Source organism: Caretta caretta, chromosome 4 (genome assembly GCF_965140235.1).
Source record: "Caretta caretta isolate rCarCar2 chromosome 4, rCarCar1.hap1, whole genome shotgun sequence".
NCBI classification, from domain to species: Eukaryota; Metazoa; Chordata; order Testudines; family Cheloniidae; genus Caretta; species Caretta caretta.
The window spans coordinates 22,851,190-22,868,127 of record NC_134209.1 but is presented as its reverse complement, the minus strand read 5'-3'; the positions used below and the strand labels follow the sequence as shown (position 1 = coordinate 22,868,127).

General features: G+C 42.5%; 1 protein-coding gene across 4 annotated transcripts in view; it reads left to right on the top strand.

Annotated features, from left to right (window-relative positions):
* NPFFR2 (neuropeptide FF receptor 2) overlaps positions 1 to 9,173 on the top strand; it is a 37,286-nt gene extending 28,113 nt beyond the window's left edge. For all 4 annotated transcript variants that reach the window (XM_048847752.2, XM_048847751.2, XM_048847749.2 and 1 more), the window contains 2 exons: positions 5,231 to 5,330; positions 7,187 to 9,173. In XM_048847752.2, coding sequence (XP_048703709.1) covers positions 5,231 to 5,330; positions 7,187 to 8,030 — 944 coding nt within the window. In that variant the 3' untranslated portion in view covers positions 8,031 to 9,173. The remainder of the gene's footprint in view (positions 1 to 5,230; positions 5,331 to 7,186) is intronic.
* Positions 9,174 to 16,938: the final 7,765 nt, after the last annotated feature.

The following is a 16,938-nucleotide window of genomic DNA, read 5'->3' as shown; positions in this document are numbered from 1 at the left end:
AATTAGACTATGAGTCAATCTCCCCTCTTTCTGTTTCCAGATGGATTAAAATCAGACCGCTTTAAAAAAAAAAAAAAAAAACTCACAACATATTCTTTTTTTTGTAAAACCTCAAACCCAGTTTTGCAGCCTCCAAAGGCTCAGAGATATGTCAGAACCTTCTGAGATCTGCCTGTCACCAATCCTCAACTAACCATGGCAGAGGTCACCAAAATGGCATACAGGGCTGTCGTCAATAGTGAGTGGTTGCCAGTCATTCGCGCATACGCACAGCTAAGGCATATCTGTTTCTTCAGGGTACCTCAGGCATTCCTAGAAGGCCAGCACACTAGGTGTACAACAGCAAAGCTCTGTTGACTTCAGTTGACCAAAGACTGGTGTAACCGAGAGCAGAACCAGGAACAGACTAGGAAATAGCGTGGCAACTGTGTGTGATCAGTTGGCAAATTTTGACTTTTTATATTGACTATATGCTAGAATTTTCATGTGGTTAATTTAATATATGTATATATATATATATACACACACACATTTTTCATTTAAATAGGTATTGTCAGCCCTGCGATTGGACACAATTACACAATGTGATGAGTATTAGTGGTAATAACTTTATACATTTCTTCCCCACATATTTTTTGACAAGTGTCCACACCCAGTGCTGTGATATAAGCCAGTTAGAAGCCTGCATTAAACTACACACCTTTCTTCCCCTCTTCCCCCTTTTTGTCACATAAGTTGGCTGTATAGATTTCAAAGTCCTGTCTACCCTTTCTGAGGTCCATCAGTATCATTTTTGGACAGGTGTGCATTTATGGTGCCATACAGCTTGAGAAAACCCTATTTTTTTTTAAATCTATTCTTATGAGACTGACTAAAACCAAACAAACATATATATATTTCATGCCCTTTCCTTACCTTTTAGGAAAATGTGCTTTTATGCAGTTAGCATAAATCTAAATATATTCAATTAAATCATTGTACAAAACTACTAGTACAATTCTAAATCAATTAAATAAATGCAGAAAGGCTTGATGACAGAGGCATAAATGGGAAATAATATATATTTAATGCATTTTACCTCTTTTCAGATGAAATTATTCTGGTATGCCGTTAGTACCATTCGGTATAAATCAAATTAAATAAACACTCAGATGCTGCAGAGGAGTTTGCGGAAAAAAACACTCCTCATTTGCTGAGCCAATCAAAAGGTATTTTTAATTATCTTTAATGGAATTATACATCAGAGCACATTAAAATGTACCACATTTTCCTGAGTCAGCTGCAGGTTTTCTTTAACCCTGTGGCTTTTTATGGAACTATGCATAGGAGCATATTAAAATACAAATTAAAACTTAAATACCAAAATCAGAAGAAGCACACATCTAGATTTATTTATCAAACTTTAAAAAGACCCTTATATACCATCTACTAGTGAGCCAGGTTTTTAATTTTCAACCAGGAATAAAGTTTCCTCTTTCTAATAAATCCCTCTAACACCTGTCTTTAAAATCTGGTAGCAGCTGTCTTTCAAAACTGGTAGAGAGCCCCTAGAGGTATCATAGGTTTAATCTCTATTCATATTCCATTTGCTCAAAGTAATACCTTTCGTCTTATCTTTTTACATGTATTAGAAATTAGTACCTATTGGCTTAAACTGTATAAGAGGCCTTTTAATTTTAGTACATTTTTACCTAATTAATTGCATAGGATATAAAATACCCTATAGAAGCAGTTTATAAGTATGTATTTACCCTGTCATGGAAATTTATCATTTGTGAATTGCAAAGAATGTATTAGTTTCAAGGACACAGCAAAAGAACCCTTGCTTCCATAGTTGTGTTAGAGTAAAACAAGCATGCAAACAAACAAAAAATCATATTTTTGATGAGTAGCTATTGACAAAAGAGCCTGTCTAGCACTTGCGTACCTATCAGAGGAATGTTCGTCTAGATTTCTGTATCAAATTTTAAAAATCTATTTAATTTCAAATTATTTTAACAGATATAATGGTATGCATATGTGAGCAGTGCAACATAATGGCACTCAAACCACACGGGATACATAGACACAGCTTTGAATTTGTCTGGTTAAGACCATAGCCCATTGTATGGGTTGTATTACTTCTACGACATTGAATAATAGGTGTTTTGTTTTTTTAAAGATAAGACAAGACTTTGTGTTCCAAGTATCCTTTATTTTATGTATTATCTAAGCTCCCACATGCATTTTGGATCTCAGAGCCTGCTGTTAATATTTGAAGAATGACTGCATAGACTTTCATAGATTCAAAGATACTAAGGTCAGAAGGGACCATTATGATCATCTAGTCCGACCTCCTGCACAACGCAGGCCACAGAATCTCACCCACCCACTCCTGTGAAAAACCTCTCACCTATGTCTGAGCTATTGAAGTCCTCAAATTGCAGTTTAAAGATTTCAAGGAGCAGAGAATCCTCCAGCAAGTGACCTGTGCCCCATGCTACAGAGGAAGGTGAAAAAGCTCCAGGGCCTCTTCCAATCTGCCCTGGAGGAAAATTCCTTCCTGACCCCAAATATGGCGATCAGCTGAACCCTGAGCATATGGGCAAGATTCACCAGCCAGACACCCAGGAAAGAATTCTCTGTAGTAACTCAGATCCCACCGCATCTAACATCCCATCACAGGCCATTGGGCCTATTTACCATGAATATTTAAAGATCAATTAATTGCCAAAATCATGTTATCCCATCATACCATCTCCTCCATAAACTTATCGAGTTTAATCTTTGGTTTTGTTGCTACTGTTTTTGGAATATATAAAATAAAAGGCATCTTTATCTTTTTTTTTGTGCCTAATCTTAGCCCGTACACTAGTGTACAATGTTAAAATAGTAGAGGAATTTTTACCCTGATCATTGAGCTACCACCAACTTTGCTGCTATCATTAAACTAGAGATTTAAACTAGAATACCCACCAAAAGGAGCACACATCTACAGTTATCTAACATATCTAAATAAATTTTTCCACACATTCCCTCTTATATGTTTATTTAAAACTAATAAAGAGCCCCTAATGGTATTACAAACCCTGAGCCCCTCATCCCCAAATATTCCTATATTTCTCCCACCGACTCATAAATGTTATGTATTTCTTCACTTAACTTTGAATTATTGGAAATTAGCTCCTTTGGCTCAAACTATGCAAGAAGTCTGTTAATTTTGGTAGTTTTGCCTGGTGGAAAACATAGCATTCAAAAAACAAGAGAAAACAAACAAACAAACAAACCATCTTGCAGACAGTTTACAATGCTGCATTTCTTTCTTATACTGGATGTAAATTAAGCAAGTTTAATTTCCAGGAGAATACAAACCCCTCACTCACAGAGCAACAATCCATAATTCTGTAACAGTTTGAAGCACAGAGATAAAAATGTTATTTGTTTTGTTTGTGGTTCATTAGACTTCTAATGAAACCTCAAAATGTTTATCAGAAGGAAATGGAGAGGCTGGTACCCAATGAACATCTCTTTTACCATCAGATATCAGGAAGAGAAGGGTAGAGAAGTGAAGGATGGGAGTTTGTGTGGATGACAGATGTTGCAATTTTTATCTCTGTACTCCAAACAAATAGAAAAGCATAGACCATGAAAATTTGTTTGTGCTCTTTTTTTTACTATAATACATCTCTGTAAATGAGGGGGTTGTTTGCTGAATCCTGGAAATAAAACTGCCTTCTCAATTCACAAACGATGAATGTTTAATCCAGGTGTGACCATCATGGAGCTGCTATATATTAAGCTATTTATCATATTTAATAATGATATGAATATTGTAAGTGACCTGGTCAGTGAGGTAAACTAGCTGTATAATTACGAAAATTTGGAAAACCCATGCAATATATATCATCACTTCCCATTTATTCTTCTGAATAAAATTTATGTATTTATTTAGATTTGAGCTAGTTGCATAAAAGCATATTTTCCTAAAAAAATTATTTGTATTATTTATTTAAAGATTCACATAAGGATGCATTAAATAGAAAATAAACACTCTTTGTTTTCCAAAATGGTGGCACGGCAGTGAAAATGCGCACAGGTCCAGAAACGATACCAAGGCACTTTTGAAATTTAGGAAAGGGCTGGCAGGACCTTCATAGCCATGTAACCAGATAAAAAGAGGGTGGGAAATGGGAGGGACATGATGTCTAAAATGAAATTTTGATTGGTGCATTATTGTCCGGTGTCACACAACAGAGGTGGGACATCGACACCTGCCAACCAATACAATGTGATGAAAGGTACAGAGTTATTACTGGTTTCAGAGCAGCAGCCGTGTTAGTCTGTATCCGCAGAAAGAACAGGAGGACTTGTGGCACCTTAGAGACTAACAAAGAGTTATTACTATGGCTATTTGCAATCAGTGTTGGGAATTAAACACATTCAGAGGTGGTGAAGGAGACAGTCTATGTTAGATGTACAGTCACACTCCATTAGCCCTACTCACAGACATTTGTAAGGGGGTCTGAAGTAGTCTTTGCTGGTGGAACTTACATGCTGAGAAACCAGGAAGTGTAATTTAAAATAAGATGTGGTCATCTTCAACACACACCTTCCTGTATCTTCTCCTAATTGCTTTTTTTGCTACATTCCTCCTTTCTACCCCTTGGCACGTGCGTTTTCCCAGATTAGATGCTGTTGCTCTCTGTTAGATTCAGTAGACTCTGTTGGTCCGATGTAGAGATGACATGTAAAGGGTGGCGTGTAAATTGTTGGTAACTAGGAATGAGTTTAAGTGATTAACCAAGTCTAAGTAATTCTAATGGAGTCTAAGTTGATACACACTGTGGGGGGCTAGGAGAAGGTGAAAGTTATACCTCTGTAAGGTAAGGTCCCTGTTTTATATGGAAGCATGTGAAACCATTGCAGCTATAGTGTCTATCTCCCTTTCCTCTCACATGGTGCTGCTTTAACCGGTGCTCATGCTAATGCTTCAGATACATGTGTGCTACGATCAGTCATCAGAAGAACATCTCTGGCCAGACTTTGACATTAATCTCTGCCCCCCTTTTATTACCTTGTGGTGGGGCACTGTGCACCATCATTCACCTGCCCTTGGACAGCATTATGCCTGGGGGGAGCACTTCAGCTCTGGGAGTGTTCTGGGAAGGATGCTCCTTTACTGAGCCTTCAGTGCTGAAGTGACATGGAAGCAATTTACCTTTTTATGGCTATTTCTATTTGTACCTTCCAGGATGGCCCTTTGGGAGCATGGTCTGCAAAATGAGTGGGATGGTCCAGGGAATCTCTGTCTCAGCCTCCGTTTTCACTTTGGTTGCAATTGCAGTTGACAGGTAAGATGATGTAAAGCTCTGAAACCAATATTCAGTAAAAAAAAAAACCAAATATATTGCTTATCATCCCGGGATCCCCAGCATTTTTACAATTACCAATTCATCCTCATAACACCCTGATGAGATGGGGTGTATTGTGCCCATTTTAGGGATGGGCAGAATGAGGCACGGCTAGGTTAAAGTTTGGCCATCATCATTTTTTCCCCCACTTGATTTCCATAAAGATGGTAGAGGAGCAGGCATTGCAGGGGAACCCCCTTAGTGTGGCTCCATCTCTCCCGCCTGCTGCTTGCAGAGCTGAGAACAACGGGTCTATATTCTGAGCCCAGGGCCCTCTGATCTGCTGCTGAGGGAAGGGGAGAGAAGTCTGAGAGTCCCCATCCCCCAGCAGAGCAAGGAATTCGCCCATCCCTGTCTGGGGAGAGTGCCCCAGAGGGGGCTGGCAGATCCTGTGTCTGCTACTCTCCCTTCAGGTGGCAGATCAAAGAGCTGCTGGGACCAGAAGGCCCCCTCCCAGGTCTGTAGCAGCAGCAGGAGGGGTGGCAATTCCATGCTCAGGGCCAAGATCACAGGACTTGGCCTGCTGGGCTACTCTAAAGAGCTCCTCCTCCCTCCCAGCCTGCCCATCTTTTATGAAGGGATGTAATGTCTTCTCCCATCCCCGAGCCAGGCTGCTCTGGGTCCCTCCTGGGGGTAGGGGAGGATGTTATAAATACTTTTTCCCAGCCTCTATTTCTGCCTCTTCAATGCTGTGGGGAGGGTGTTTCTCCCTTGTTCCCCGCCCAGAATACCACTGGGGTAGTGAGATAGCCAGTTGCTTCGCCTCAGACCCCCTGCTGCCGCTCTCATCTCATTTTGGGAGCAGGGGTAGGTCTCTCCCTTCCTGCCCCAGATTCCTAGCCGCTTCCTTCTCCCTTCGACGCCACCCTTCCCCTTCTTTGAAGCAGCTGCAGTCTCTTCAGGCAGCTTCCGCTGGCCCCACCCCCGTGGTGAGGTAGCAGTCTGCTGAAGCACAAGGAGGGATTCGGTCGAGGATGGTCAAAATTAGCATAAAATAAACTTCTTTTTTTAAACGCAAGATTGGCCATTTGTTGGGTCTGACCCTTTTTTAATGGCGAGTGATGTCAGTGAGCAGGACCACATTTGATGCGACTGTCCAGTGTCGCACAACAGAGAAGAGGCAGAGCTGTGTATACAGCTCTGCATCCGGGGGCCTGGCCCAATGCTCTGTCCAATAGACCAAACCCCCCAGGCCGTGCACCTCCTTCCTAAGACGTGGTAGAAAATTTCTTGTTCGTCAAGTACTGCAGGCCCAGCGAGAGAAGCTGATTTGCAGTGGAAGTAAATGTTTATGAATCAGCTGTTCCAAAACTGTGGTCCATGTGCTTCCGGTTGGCAGAACTGATTAGTCACACGGTGCTGACTCCTCCTCATGGCCAGCTGCTAAATGACATTGAGACACCTAAAACTACATGACATACTTTCCTAACGCCACCTTTCCACGTAAGCAGCTATTGCTGTTGCCACAGGAATGTTCTTCAACTGTCACTGGGCAGAGAGGTGGCCCAGCCAATCGTGACTAGGAAGGGAACGGTCTATGAGGCAATTTCTCTACTGACATATGGACCACACTCTCAAGTTTGAGGACCCCCTGTTACAAATCATGGGCCAGATCTTCAGCTGGTGTCAAATGCAAAACTCCACTGATGTCACTACATTGATTTACACCAGCTGAGGCCCTGACTGCGCATGCGTATTTCTTAGGTTTAAAATAAATGATTGAACTGGGTTTTATTGACATTGGTTTTTATATGGCTTTTAGATCTATTCTCTGGCATTTCATCTCTTCACTACAGGTTCCGATGCATTGTTTACCCATTTAAGCAGAAGCTCACCATATCAACTGCGGTTGTCATTCTAGCAGTCATCTGGGTTCTGGCTATTGCCATCATGTGTCCGTCTGCAGTCATGTTGCAGGTACAAGAGGAAAAGTATTTCAGGGTGATCCTCGGCTATGGCAATCAAACCAGCCCTATATACTGGTGCCAGGAGGACTGGCCCAACCAGGAAATGAGAAAGATCTATACAACAGTGCTGTTTACCAACATCTATCTGGCCCCCCTTTCACTCATCGTCATTATGTATGCCAGGATAGGGATCGCTCTCTTCAACAAAGCGGCACCTGTACGGGGAAAACAGAGCCAGGAGCAGCGCCACTCCGTGTCCAAGAAGAAGCAGAAGGTGATCAAAATGCTCATCGTTGTGGCTTTGCTTTTCATCCTGTCCTGGCTCCCCTTGTGGACTTTGATGATGCTCTCAGACTATGCCAATCTGACAGCGGTCCAACTGCGGATCATCAATATTTACATCTACCCCTTCGCTCACTGGCTGGCCTTTTTCAACAGCAGCATCAACCCGATCATCTATGGCTTCTTCAACGAGAACTTTCGCCAAGGCTTCCAGGCAGCCTTTAAGCTTCAGCTCTGCTCTGGGGAAATGATGCGCAGGGAGTTCTACTCCCAGCGGGGCCAAAGCAATGCCATATTACCGGCAACCACCCACCAGCTGCTGGAGGACCAACCGTCTCAAAATGCCAAGGATGAGGGGAAACCAATTCAGAGAGGGAACTGGATGAACAACCAGCACGACTTGATGATGGAAGACCTAGAAAAGGCAACCAACGACAATGGAGTAAAATGAAATTTGCTGTGAACTGGTTTATTCCAACTTCCCTTGGCAGAGTCTGATGTGGTGTGAGGTTCACACGATTTAAGCCCAGTCCCCTCGCTGGCAAAAACAAAACAAAACACATCTTAAGAAGTTACTATTGTAAAGTATGTATAACTTGTATAATATCTGGTTGCTTGGACTAGATATGAGGCCTAATTCTGCCCCCCTTTATACCAATGTAAATCAGGAACAACTCCAATATAAGTATAAGTGAGAGCGGATTGAAGACCACTGATTTAAATGGAGATGCTCCTGATTTACATTTGGGGAGTAGAATCAAGCCTGTATTGTTTTAGTTTTACACTGTTCTCAGAATCGGTGAAACAGGGTTGCATAAAGTTTTGTTAGAGAAATGTTACAGCATGTAATGCTATTATTAATCCATACAACAGTTTTGTCAGAGTAGAATTGGAAGAGGTTATTGATTTATTTAAAATCCACTTAGACTTTGGGGTTTGGACTGGGTGCAAATCGTGGAATGATTCTGCTGGAACATTTTCATTATTTTTTCATTAGCCAATTTTGGACACGATCAAAATTTTATTTTGCAGATTAGGATGGTGGTTTATAAGACTAATGAAAAATCCTCAACTTTTAATTGAACAGTACCCATTTTACAAAGTCAGGATAATCGAACACACCCTCATTTTTACAAGTTAGCTGTTAAATTAACTTCATTTATTAATAGCCCCTCCCAGTATCATTGTTTTATATTTATGGATCAGACATATTAGCCTGTTCCTGAAATCATTCATTCTGCTATGTTACCATTACCATTAACTCAAATGTTAGAGATTTGCTTAATAGATCAGCATTAATGTTTTAATATCTCTGAATGTAGAATATTGTGCCACCCAGCTTCCAGGCAAATGTGTAATTTGTCTTCACAGTGCTTCTGGCCTGGAGATGTTGTATGCTGTCTGTTTTTTTAATATATCTGCCTGTTTGAACTGGTGTGAGGTATGCAGCTTCTATGGCTTCTTATTTGTTCCACTTTCTGGCTGATTCTTTAGTTAATTTTGTGATTGAACTGTCATTTCAGTTTCTCTTTGTCTGAGAAATAAAAAGGATTAAGGATGTGAGAAATAAAGGAAAAGCTGCTTTTATGCTGCAGTTTTGGTGGGTTCTCAGCATCTTGTTCTTATATTTTTTCAAATCTTTGATAAAGAAATATCTTGCCAAAATATCGTGTTCAGTGTCTAAGTTGCACAGTTTGATGGTAGCAGTACTGGAGACCATGACGTAATTGCTCCACCAAGAGACAGTAACAGGAGTATTTTATGGTTCCGATCCTCCAATCAGATCCGCAGGGGCAGAGACTTACACCCACACAGAGCTTCACTGAAGCCAAAGCACACACGCTTCTGAAATCACTGGGGTTCCACATGGACACAAGGCTCCATCCACACAGGATAGGCACTGAACTCTAAGGTAGGCACTGAACTCTAACTACCCGAGCTATTCAAAGGTATGACATGGTTATTGATTTTTAAGGGTAGGCACTGATCTCTAACTACCCGAGCTATTCAAAGGAATGACATGGTTATTGATTTTTATTAGGATTATTACTTCATTATTTTTATGTTGTATGCAGTGCTGTCAATTTGACATAGCAGAGTGGAACGGCTGAGCTATTGGGTTACTGCCAAAATTGGTACGACTATAAAGACTTCCAGAAAGTCCTATTACCCTCCTATGCACCTTTAAAAAGAAAGTCGATTTAGGACAGAAGATAAAATACAGGCGTTCAAAAGCCTCCCCCAATAGATAAATTTTCCTATTTTTTTTTCTTTTATTTGGCAGAGCACAGCCACAAATTAAACATAGAACTTTACAAAACACAGAGTAAGGCATGTACCCTGCAGCAAAAAGCTTATTGACTGACAGAGACAAGCCAAAGGTGAGACAAGACTACAATATAAGTGAAGGAGAGTGTTAAGAAGTTATTGGTGAGGATAATGAGGGATGAAGGATTTCTGGAAGACATGGGTTATAAAGATATGGTGCTTAGCAGACAATAAAACAGAAACTGTTCCAAGTGCAGGAAGCTCCATTACTGAAGGCACAAAGCAGACCACGATCTGCCTATTTGTGTGTGTGTGTGTGTGTGTGTGTGTGTGTGTGTTGTTGTTGTTTTTGTCATCTAGTGTCTGGCCCACAGGGATGATAAGAGATTTACTACCAACTCCAGTTATCATAGGGTCTGGTCTCAGCTCTCCGGGTGGGAGAGTGTGACTTGCTCTATAGCTGTGTGCATGGGAGTATTAGAGAACAGGGAGCAAGAAGACAATATATGAGAGAGCAATCTAGATTACAGTGTCAAGACAGGACAAGGGAGGGAGGATTTCTGGAAGAAATCTAGGGCACTGAAGCTGAGAACAAGGAACCTGAATCTAATGAGGAGAAAGCCACAGAAGGAGTGATGCAGTCAAAATGGCAGGCACAGATGTATTTACCAGTGGTGTTTTAGGCTGTCCAAATTGGTGGAGAAGTTGAAAGCCAGAAGAGGAGTCATTTAAGGAAATCAAAGGGATTCTGAATAACCAGCACCTCCCCTTCATATCAGAAAATGAAATCTCAGACACAGGTGTGTGTGGGAGGATATGCATTAACCTCAAGAACTCTGCAGCCTGAAGTAATGCACTGTAAGTTGTAATGTTTTGGGGGGGAAGGGGGGGGAAATTAGATCTATCAGACCTCTTCAATATTTAGAGGAAGAATTGCTGTAGGGAAGACATTTAACACTAATTTTGATTAAAACTCCCTTGACGAGACTGAACACCAAACCATTTCAGTTGTTAGAAGAAATCTGCACAGAACAGCTGCTTGGAGGTTTGTTAAGCCTCTGGAGAAATGTTATTTTCTATTCAGAATTTCATGACCCTTCACCCAGACTAGACAGGACATTATCACAACAAGATAAACAGCATTTAGAGAACAAAATTCCATCAAAGCAGGGCCCTGCAGAGACCTTCTGTGGTGCACTCCACTAGTTGGTGCGGCAGCCAGAGTAAATCTCAAAAACAATGATGAAAGGGAGACGAGGAAGGAGATCAATTCTGCAACATGCTGGTCCTTATATGGGCATGGAATGAGAATTGTGTAACTTTACTCGCATGAGTAGTCCTATAGCTTCCAATGGCTAAGTGACCAAAATTAAATACGTGCCTGAGTGTTTGTTGATTTGGGGCCTTAATCTCTTTCCCACAGACTTTAGAGTTTTTTTGTTTTGGTATGACACAGACAAGTCAAAGGCAAAACAAGACCTAAGATAAAATACAAGTAAACCTGGGCATGAAAAGATTTTTGGCGAGAATAACGAGCGACTTCTGGAAGAAATGGGCTTTGAAGGGGGATTTGAAAGATAGGGTGCTTAGCAGACCATAAAAGGGAACCTGTCCCAAGTGCAGGAAGCTCTATTTTAGGAGGCATAAAGCAGAGCCCAATCTGTCTTTGTGTGTGTGATGTTGCCACCTAGTGCTGGCTAGTCATGCTAGCTACCACAGGGGTGATTTTTAGCTCAAGTGATATAGGCCTTGGTTTTTGGAACAGTTTTCTCCATCAAAAACCACCTCCTATCTTGGAAATAACCTCATAGACCAATATCATGGAGACGGATTGATTTCTGATGCCCAATTTGAGACATCTTAAAGGGGCCTGATTTTTCAGAGGATGGGTACTCATGCTTTTCTGAGAATCAGGCCTTTTTATGGGGTCCCAGATTCAGCAGCCAAGTTCACAATTCACTTTTGAAAACTTTGTCCTTAATTCACAATATGCTGTTCACCTCTCCTGCTTTCCAAACTTGAAGGCCCAATCCTGTTTCCACTGAGATCATTCACACTGTGCCTCTTACTTCATCTGGAGCAGGATCTGGTCCTGGCTCTGTAGACAGGTGAGTCTGTATGAGAGCACAACTCTAAATAATAATAGAGGCCAGATCTGGGAATCCCATCTTTTCCCCTCGTCCTGAATACCTCTATCAGTCACTTCACTGATGGTTTTTATCTGCCTGTCCATCCAAGCCTGAAACCTCTCCATTGTAAAGTCCACAGGTAGAATCACAGTCTGAAGGTGCAAAAGTTCTTTCAATATTTATTTTTCAGTCTATGCAGTCAGCACGTTATGCTAGGCAGTGAATTCATCAATGGCAGAGTCTTTAAGTGGTAAAGGAGAAGGAACCCGCTGATCCCTACTTAAGCAACTGTGTCCATTCTAACCTTGCTTTGATCAGCTGCTCTGTTCATTCCAAGGGGAAATGGCTATTCGATGCCAGAGAATCTAAGTCTACATTTGGAAGAAGTATCATTGTCCTACCCTCCCCTTGGTCGACATCTGTTGTGTTTTTAAATCTTTGATTTCTCCACCCTTGCCAAAGGCGTTTAGTATATTGCTGCATCCTTCGAGCAGTTTGGCTCTGACTTTACCTACTGTTCCTTTACCACCTAGCCCAGTATCCTGTTTCCAACAGTGGCCAGTACCAGCTGATTCAGAGGAGTTAGGTGTCATGCTGCTCAGGCATTTTGAAAATACCACTAGGTGCTTATCTGCATCTTTAGGTGTGTCTACACAGCAATATAAGCCTAGAGTTAGCAGGACTTGATCAGCTGACCTGTGTCAGGGAGACCTGGGCTTGAGCATCTACACTGCATTTGAACCCTAGGTGAAAGATTTTCTGACCTGTACTGAAACCTAGGGCTCTGGCATCCACCCTGCAATGCACAGACCCGAGTCAAAGTAACCCTATGCCAGAGTGCCTAGCCCCCTCCACCTCCAGTGCTGACATTCTAGCCCTACACATGTGGTGAACTGTGGGAAAACTCTACTGCCTGCCCACCCTGTTCCTACCTGTGGGGGTGCTATTGATGGGATGCAGGTGCTCATAAGGAGCACAAATACACAAGCTGCATACGTAGCTCCTTTTGTGGCTGGCTCAGGAGAATGACTGCCGTCTGAGAAGGCTTTACACTGAACTACCATCTAACCTGAGAACTGGGCTCCTCTCCTCTAGGCTGGGTGACATTGGCAGGAAAATGCCCCAGTTCTGAGGATAATTAGCACATCAGTCTCCAGGGCTGTCAGACTAGTCCAGTGAAACTTTGCAAGGCTTAATTTTTAAAATGGAGCGTTCAGTGAAGGTGTTTGGTTGGCTTTTTATTTATTTTTACCTGGCTGTTTTGCCGTTTGACATAACATGTAGGTTTCAGAGGAAAAACACACACACACACCCCCAACCCCCCAGGGCGGAGCAGTGAAGTGCATCCTCAGGGCTTGGGGGGCAGTATGCTCCAGCACCCCCTACTCCTTGCCCCCTTATCCTTGCCCCTGCTGCACCCAGGGAGGCAGGCTAAGGGATATCATGGAGGCTGTGGGAAGTTTTGGGGCTGACTCCCACCCACTGCCCTCACAGGGCACGCCACCCGGGTGCCTCTGCACACGCAGTCTCAGGGCGGTTGCGGGGGAGCTGGGAGCAAGGGCTAGAGAGTGTAGTGGGACCAAGCAGCTGACCTGCAGGGAGTGGAGCAGCAGGGCTCCCGGCTCAACAGGCTGGGGAAGGATGACCCTCAACCTCCCAGTGGCTGTCAGCTACCTCTGGCCTGTAAGCTTTGCTCCCTGCTCCAGGCAACCTCTGCCCAGCAGTGAGGAGAAGCCGGAGCAGGAAGGGTGAGCACGCTCCACCAGGCAGTATTGGCACTTCCGGCAGCTCTGCTGGCTGCCTGCAGCACGGCTCCTCTGCTGCTGGGAACTCTGGGATACAACTGGAGGACTTCCAGAACCCGAGTCGAGCCGGGGCCGCATGCACACAGGAGAGCTCTAGGGCTTGAACCCTCGGTCCCAACTTAACACAGGCTTGGCCCCTCCAGCCCTGCAGAGTCCTGGGACCAAGCCCTAGATTAGCACAATTGGTGCATGGACGCAAGGGGGTTTAGGCTTGAGCCCAGGCTCATTGCTGTGTACGCATACCCTTAAAGAATCTGGCCTTAGGATCCTGGTCTATTGACTTTTATTAAGACTTAGGTTCCTAAGTGCCTAAATCACATTTGAAAATGGAACCTAGACTTCTAAATCATTTGGGAACTTTTGAAAATTTTATTTCATCTCCTATGATGTATGTGTATGTATAGCCTAGCACAATGGGGCCTTGAGCCTAGCTGGGACTTCAGGCACTACTGGAATCCAACTAATAATAAATAAATAGCAACAACAAAATTACCCTCTACACTTCTCCTTGACAGGGGAGGAAGAGAGGGAGCACAATGCCATTTTTTTTAAATACTGGAAATACCCAGATATAATGGTGATGAGAGCCATATAAGTGCCTGTGTAGATAAATAAATAATAGTGATACTTGCAGAATATTATTCAGAGATGCCTCTGTGTGCTATAAAGCATTTTAGACAAGGTATGGTCCCTGGAAAAGATGGGAGACGTAGGTAGAACTCAAGCTTTGTGGAAGCCTGTCTGTTTCTCTGTAGCTAGCAGCTGTTTCCTTTAATACATGCCTCCTGTTTAAGAAAGATTGACATCTTTTCATCCAAATCCTAGCTAGATTCAAAATAAAATGAAAACCAGTATTTTCAAAGATCCAGTGCAGAATACTATTTCAACAAGTTATCAGTTTAAAAAATAATGGGGTTAAAACATCAACATATCTAGAACAAAGTTCAAACAAAGTAAAACGTATACTTCAAGTTGTGTTTACAGTTCTTCATCTCTCCACTGCAAATTGCAATGCACACATTACCTGGCAAAACTGATAACTATGCCTTTGTCATCAGACAGCAGCAAAGTGGCCACCAGTGATTCATGATGCTTGGACTTTTCTGTCAGCACCCAGGAGATTCGAAATTGCAAAGAAAAGCATCAATGTCAGAAAAATCAAATACACAAGCCTAATTTCCATGTATAAATGTAACACATAGTCAGCACGTTCAGTGTTCAAGCAGAGAGTTGTTTCTGTTAAAGCACCCCCCAGGAAGCCCCTGCCTTGCTAGATAATACGGACATTAACATTTAGAAAATGACTAAACTCTATTGAAGACATGTTGCATTTCTAAATAGCTTGTCTGTGTGGCATGACAGTTTTTTGTCACATTAATATAGTTTCAAAGTAAGAATGAATCCACTCCTCCATACAGCATGGGAAATAATGTTCTGAGTACAGTAATAATGACAAAGACCCTTCCACTTCAGGCTGTGATCCTATCCCCTATAAATTAAGATGGACTGAGTAGGGTCTGTACTTGGAAGGGAGACCTTCAAGGAAATTACAAGTTGTGCTGTAGGAGGACACTAGGGATTTTGTAAGTGGCATTTTCCCCTTTGTAGGAAGTACAGCACCAACATTCCAGCGTGGTGTTAGGAGACACTTGCTAGAGTTTAGAACTGAGCTGCTGGAAAGATGTCTGACTTTCAAATGAAATGTAAAACCAAAAGGCTCTGAACGCTCATCTGCCAAGTCTACCTGGGGAGGTTGCATTTGGATTTGTTTGTTAGATCTAAATGCAGCGATTTAATATCAAACTGAAGTGCATCCACATGACTTTGTTATGACAGATTTAGATACTTTCCTTGTTAGCCATTGCATCTGCACAGCTCTGTGCTTGCTTGAATTAACCACTCATCATTCTGGGAAGCTATCCCACAGTGCAATGCTCCGCCGCTCAGCTCTATGCACTGAGATTTTTCTCCTGGTGCATTGTGGGATGCTTATCAGAAATGACAGGAATTCTGGGAGTGGGGAATCAAACTAACAAACTCCCATGATTCCTCTGCTGGCATACATCAACTTGGCCAATTTTTGAACTGCTGTCAGGGAGCATGGAAGACATTCTGACCATGGCAGCCATTCATACAGACGGGATGGTAAGCATGCATTTGCAGTTGGACAGGTGGATGGATTTGGTTCTATGGTATCACAGAACTGTTGATACCACAGCGATACAGCTAAGGGAGGAATGCTCCCTTCTGATTCTTTGAGATTGCTCCAGGAAATCATCCCTCCACAAGTCTGCCTTTGTGGCACTTGGCTGGGATGAATTCACTAGTTCCTGGAACTGATCCTCTCTTGACTTGTTCTGTTTGTTTGTTTCAAGTGGTGTTTTGTCAGCCTCCCTACAAGTGATAACTCCAACATCACCTGGGGTGTGGCATTGCCAGTGCTCATGGAAATCAGAAAAAGCACAAATACTTATTGTTCCATTCCTAGTCTCCATGCCAACAATGATGAAAACTTATCTTTTCCTATAAGTTTGAAATACCATTCCCATCTTCTCTTCCCACTCTTGGGTTTGCTTCAAGAGGGTAAGACAATCTCCAAATCACCTCCTCATAATACAGGTCCCCGTAGCAAAGGCTGGGTGTTTGGCCATATTGGTTTCAGGTGAGTGGGGAGCAGCAGTCAGCAAGTTAGTAATTGCATGTGCAACTTGGCAGGCTGTTCGTACACTGGAGGATGTTACCCTGAGGGAACAGAAAAGGCAATGGGCAAACCATGAAGATATGCACCATTTACCAGAATGGTGTGCCCCCCCTAGTTGGTGCAGGAATGGAAAAGAAACGCTAGCTATATGGGCAGTCCCTAGAGTGCCACTTTGCCTTGCAATGTGCCTGCCAAAACAGAGCACCATCTTTGCCTTATCGTCTCTTTTATGACGCCTACAGTTCAGGATAAATTGTGTTGCAAAATTAATAGACTGCTGCAGCAGTTGTTCTAATCCTAAGTGCCTCAAACTCTGTCTTTTGAAATGTCTCTGTAGCATGATTTGGGCCATTTACCTCATGAAATCTCCGCTTTGCTAAAAGCGGAGTGCATTAATGAAACTGAGTCAATGTACCTTTACTATTGTTTTTCTCTTTCTGTAGGAGTTGCTACAAT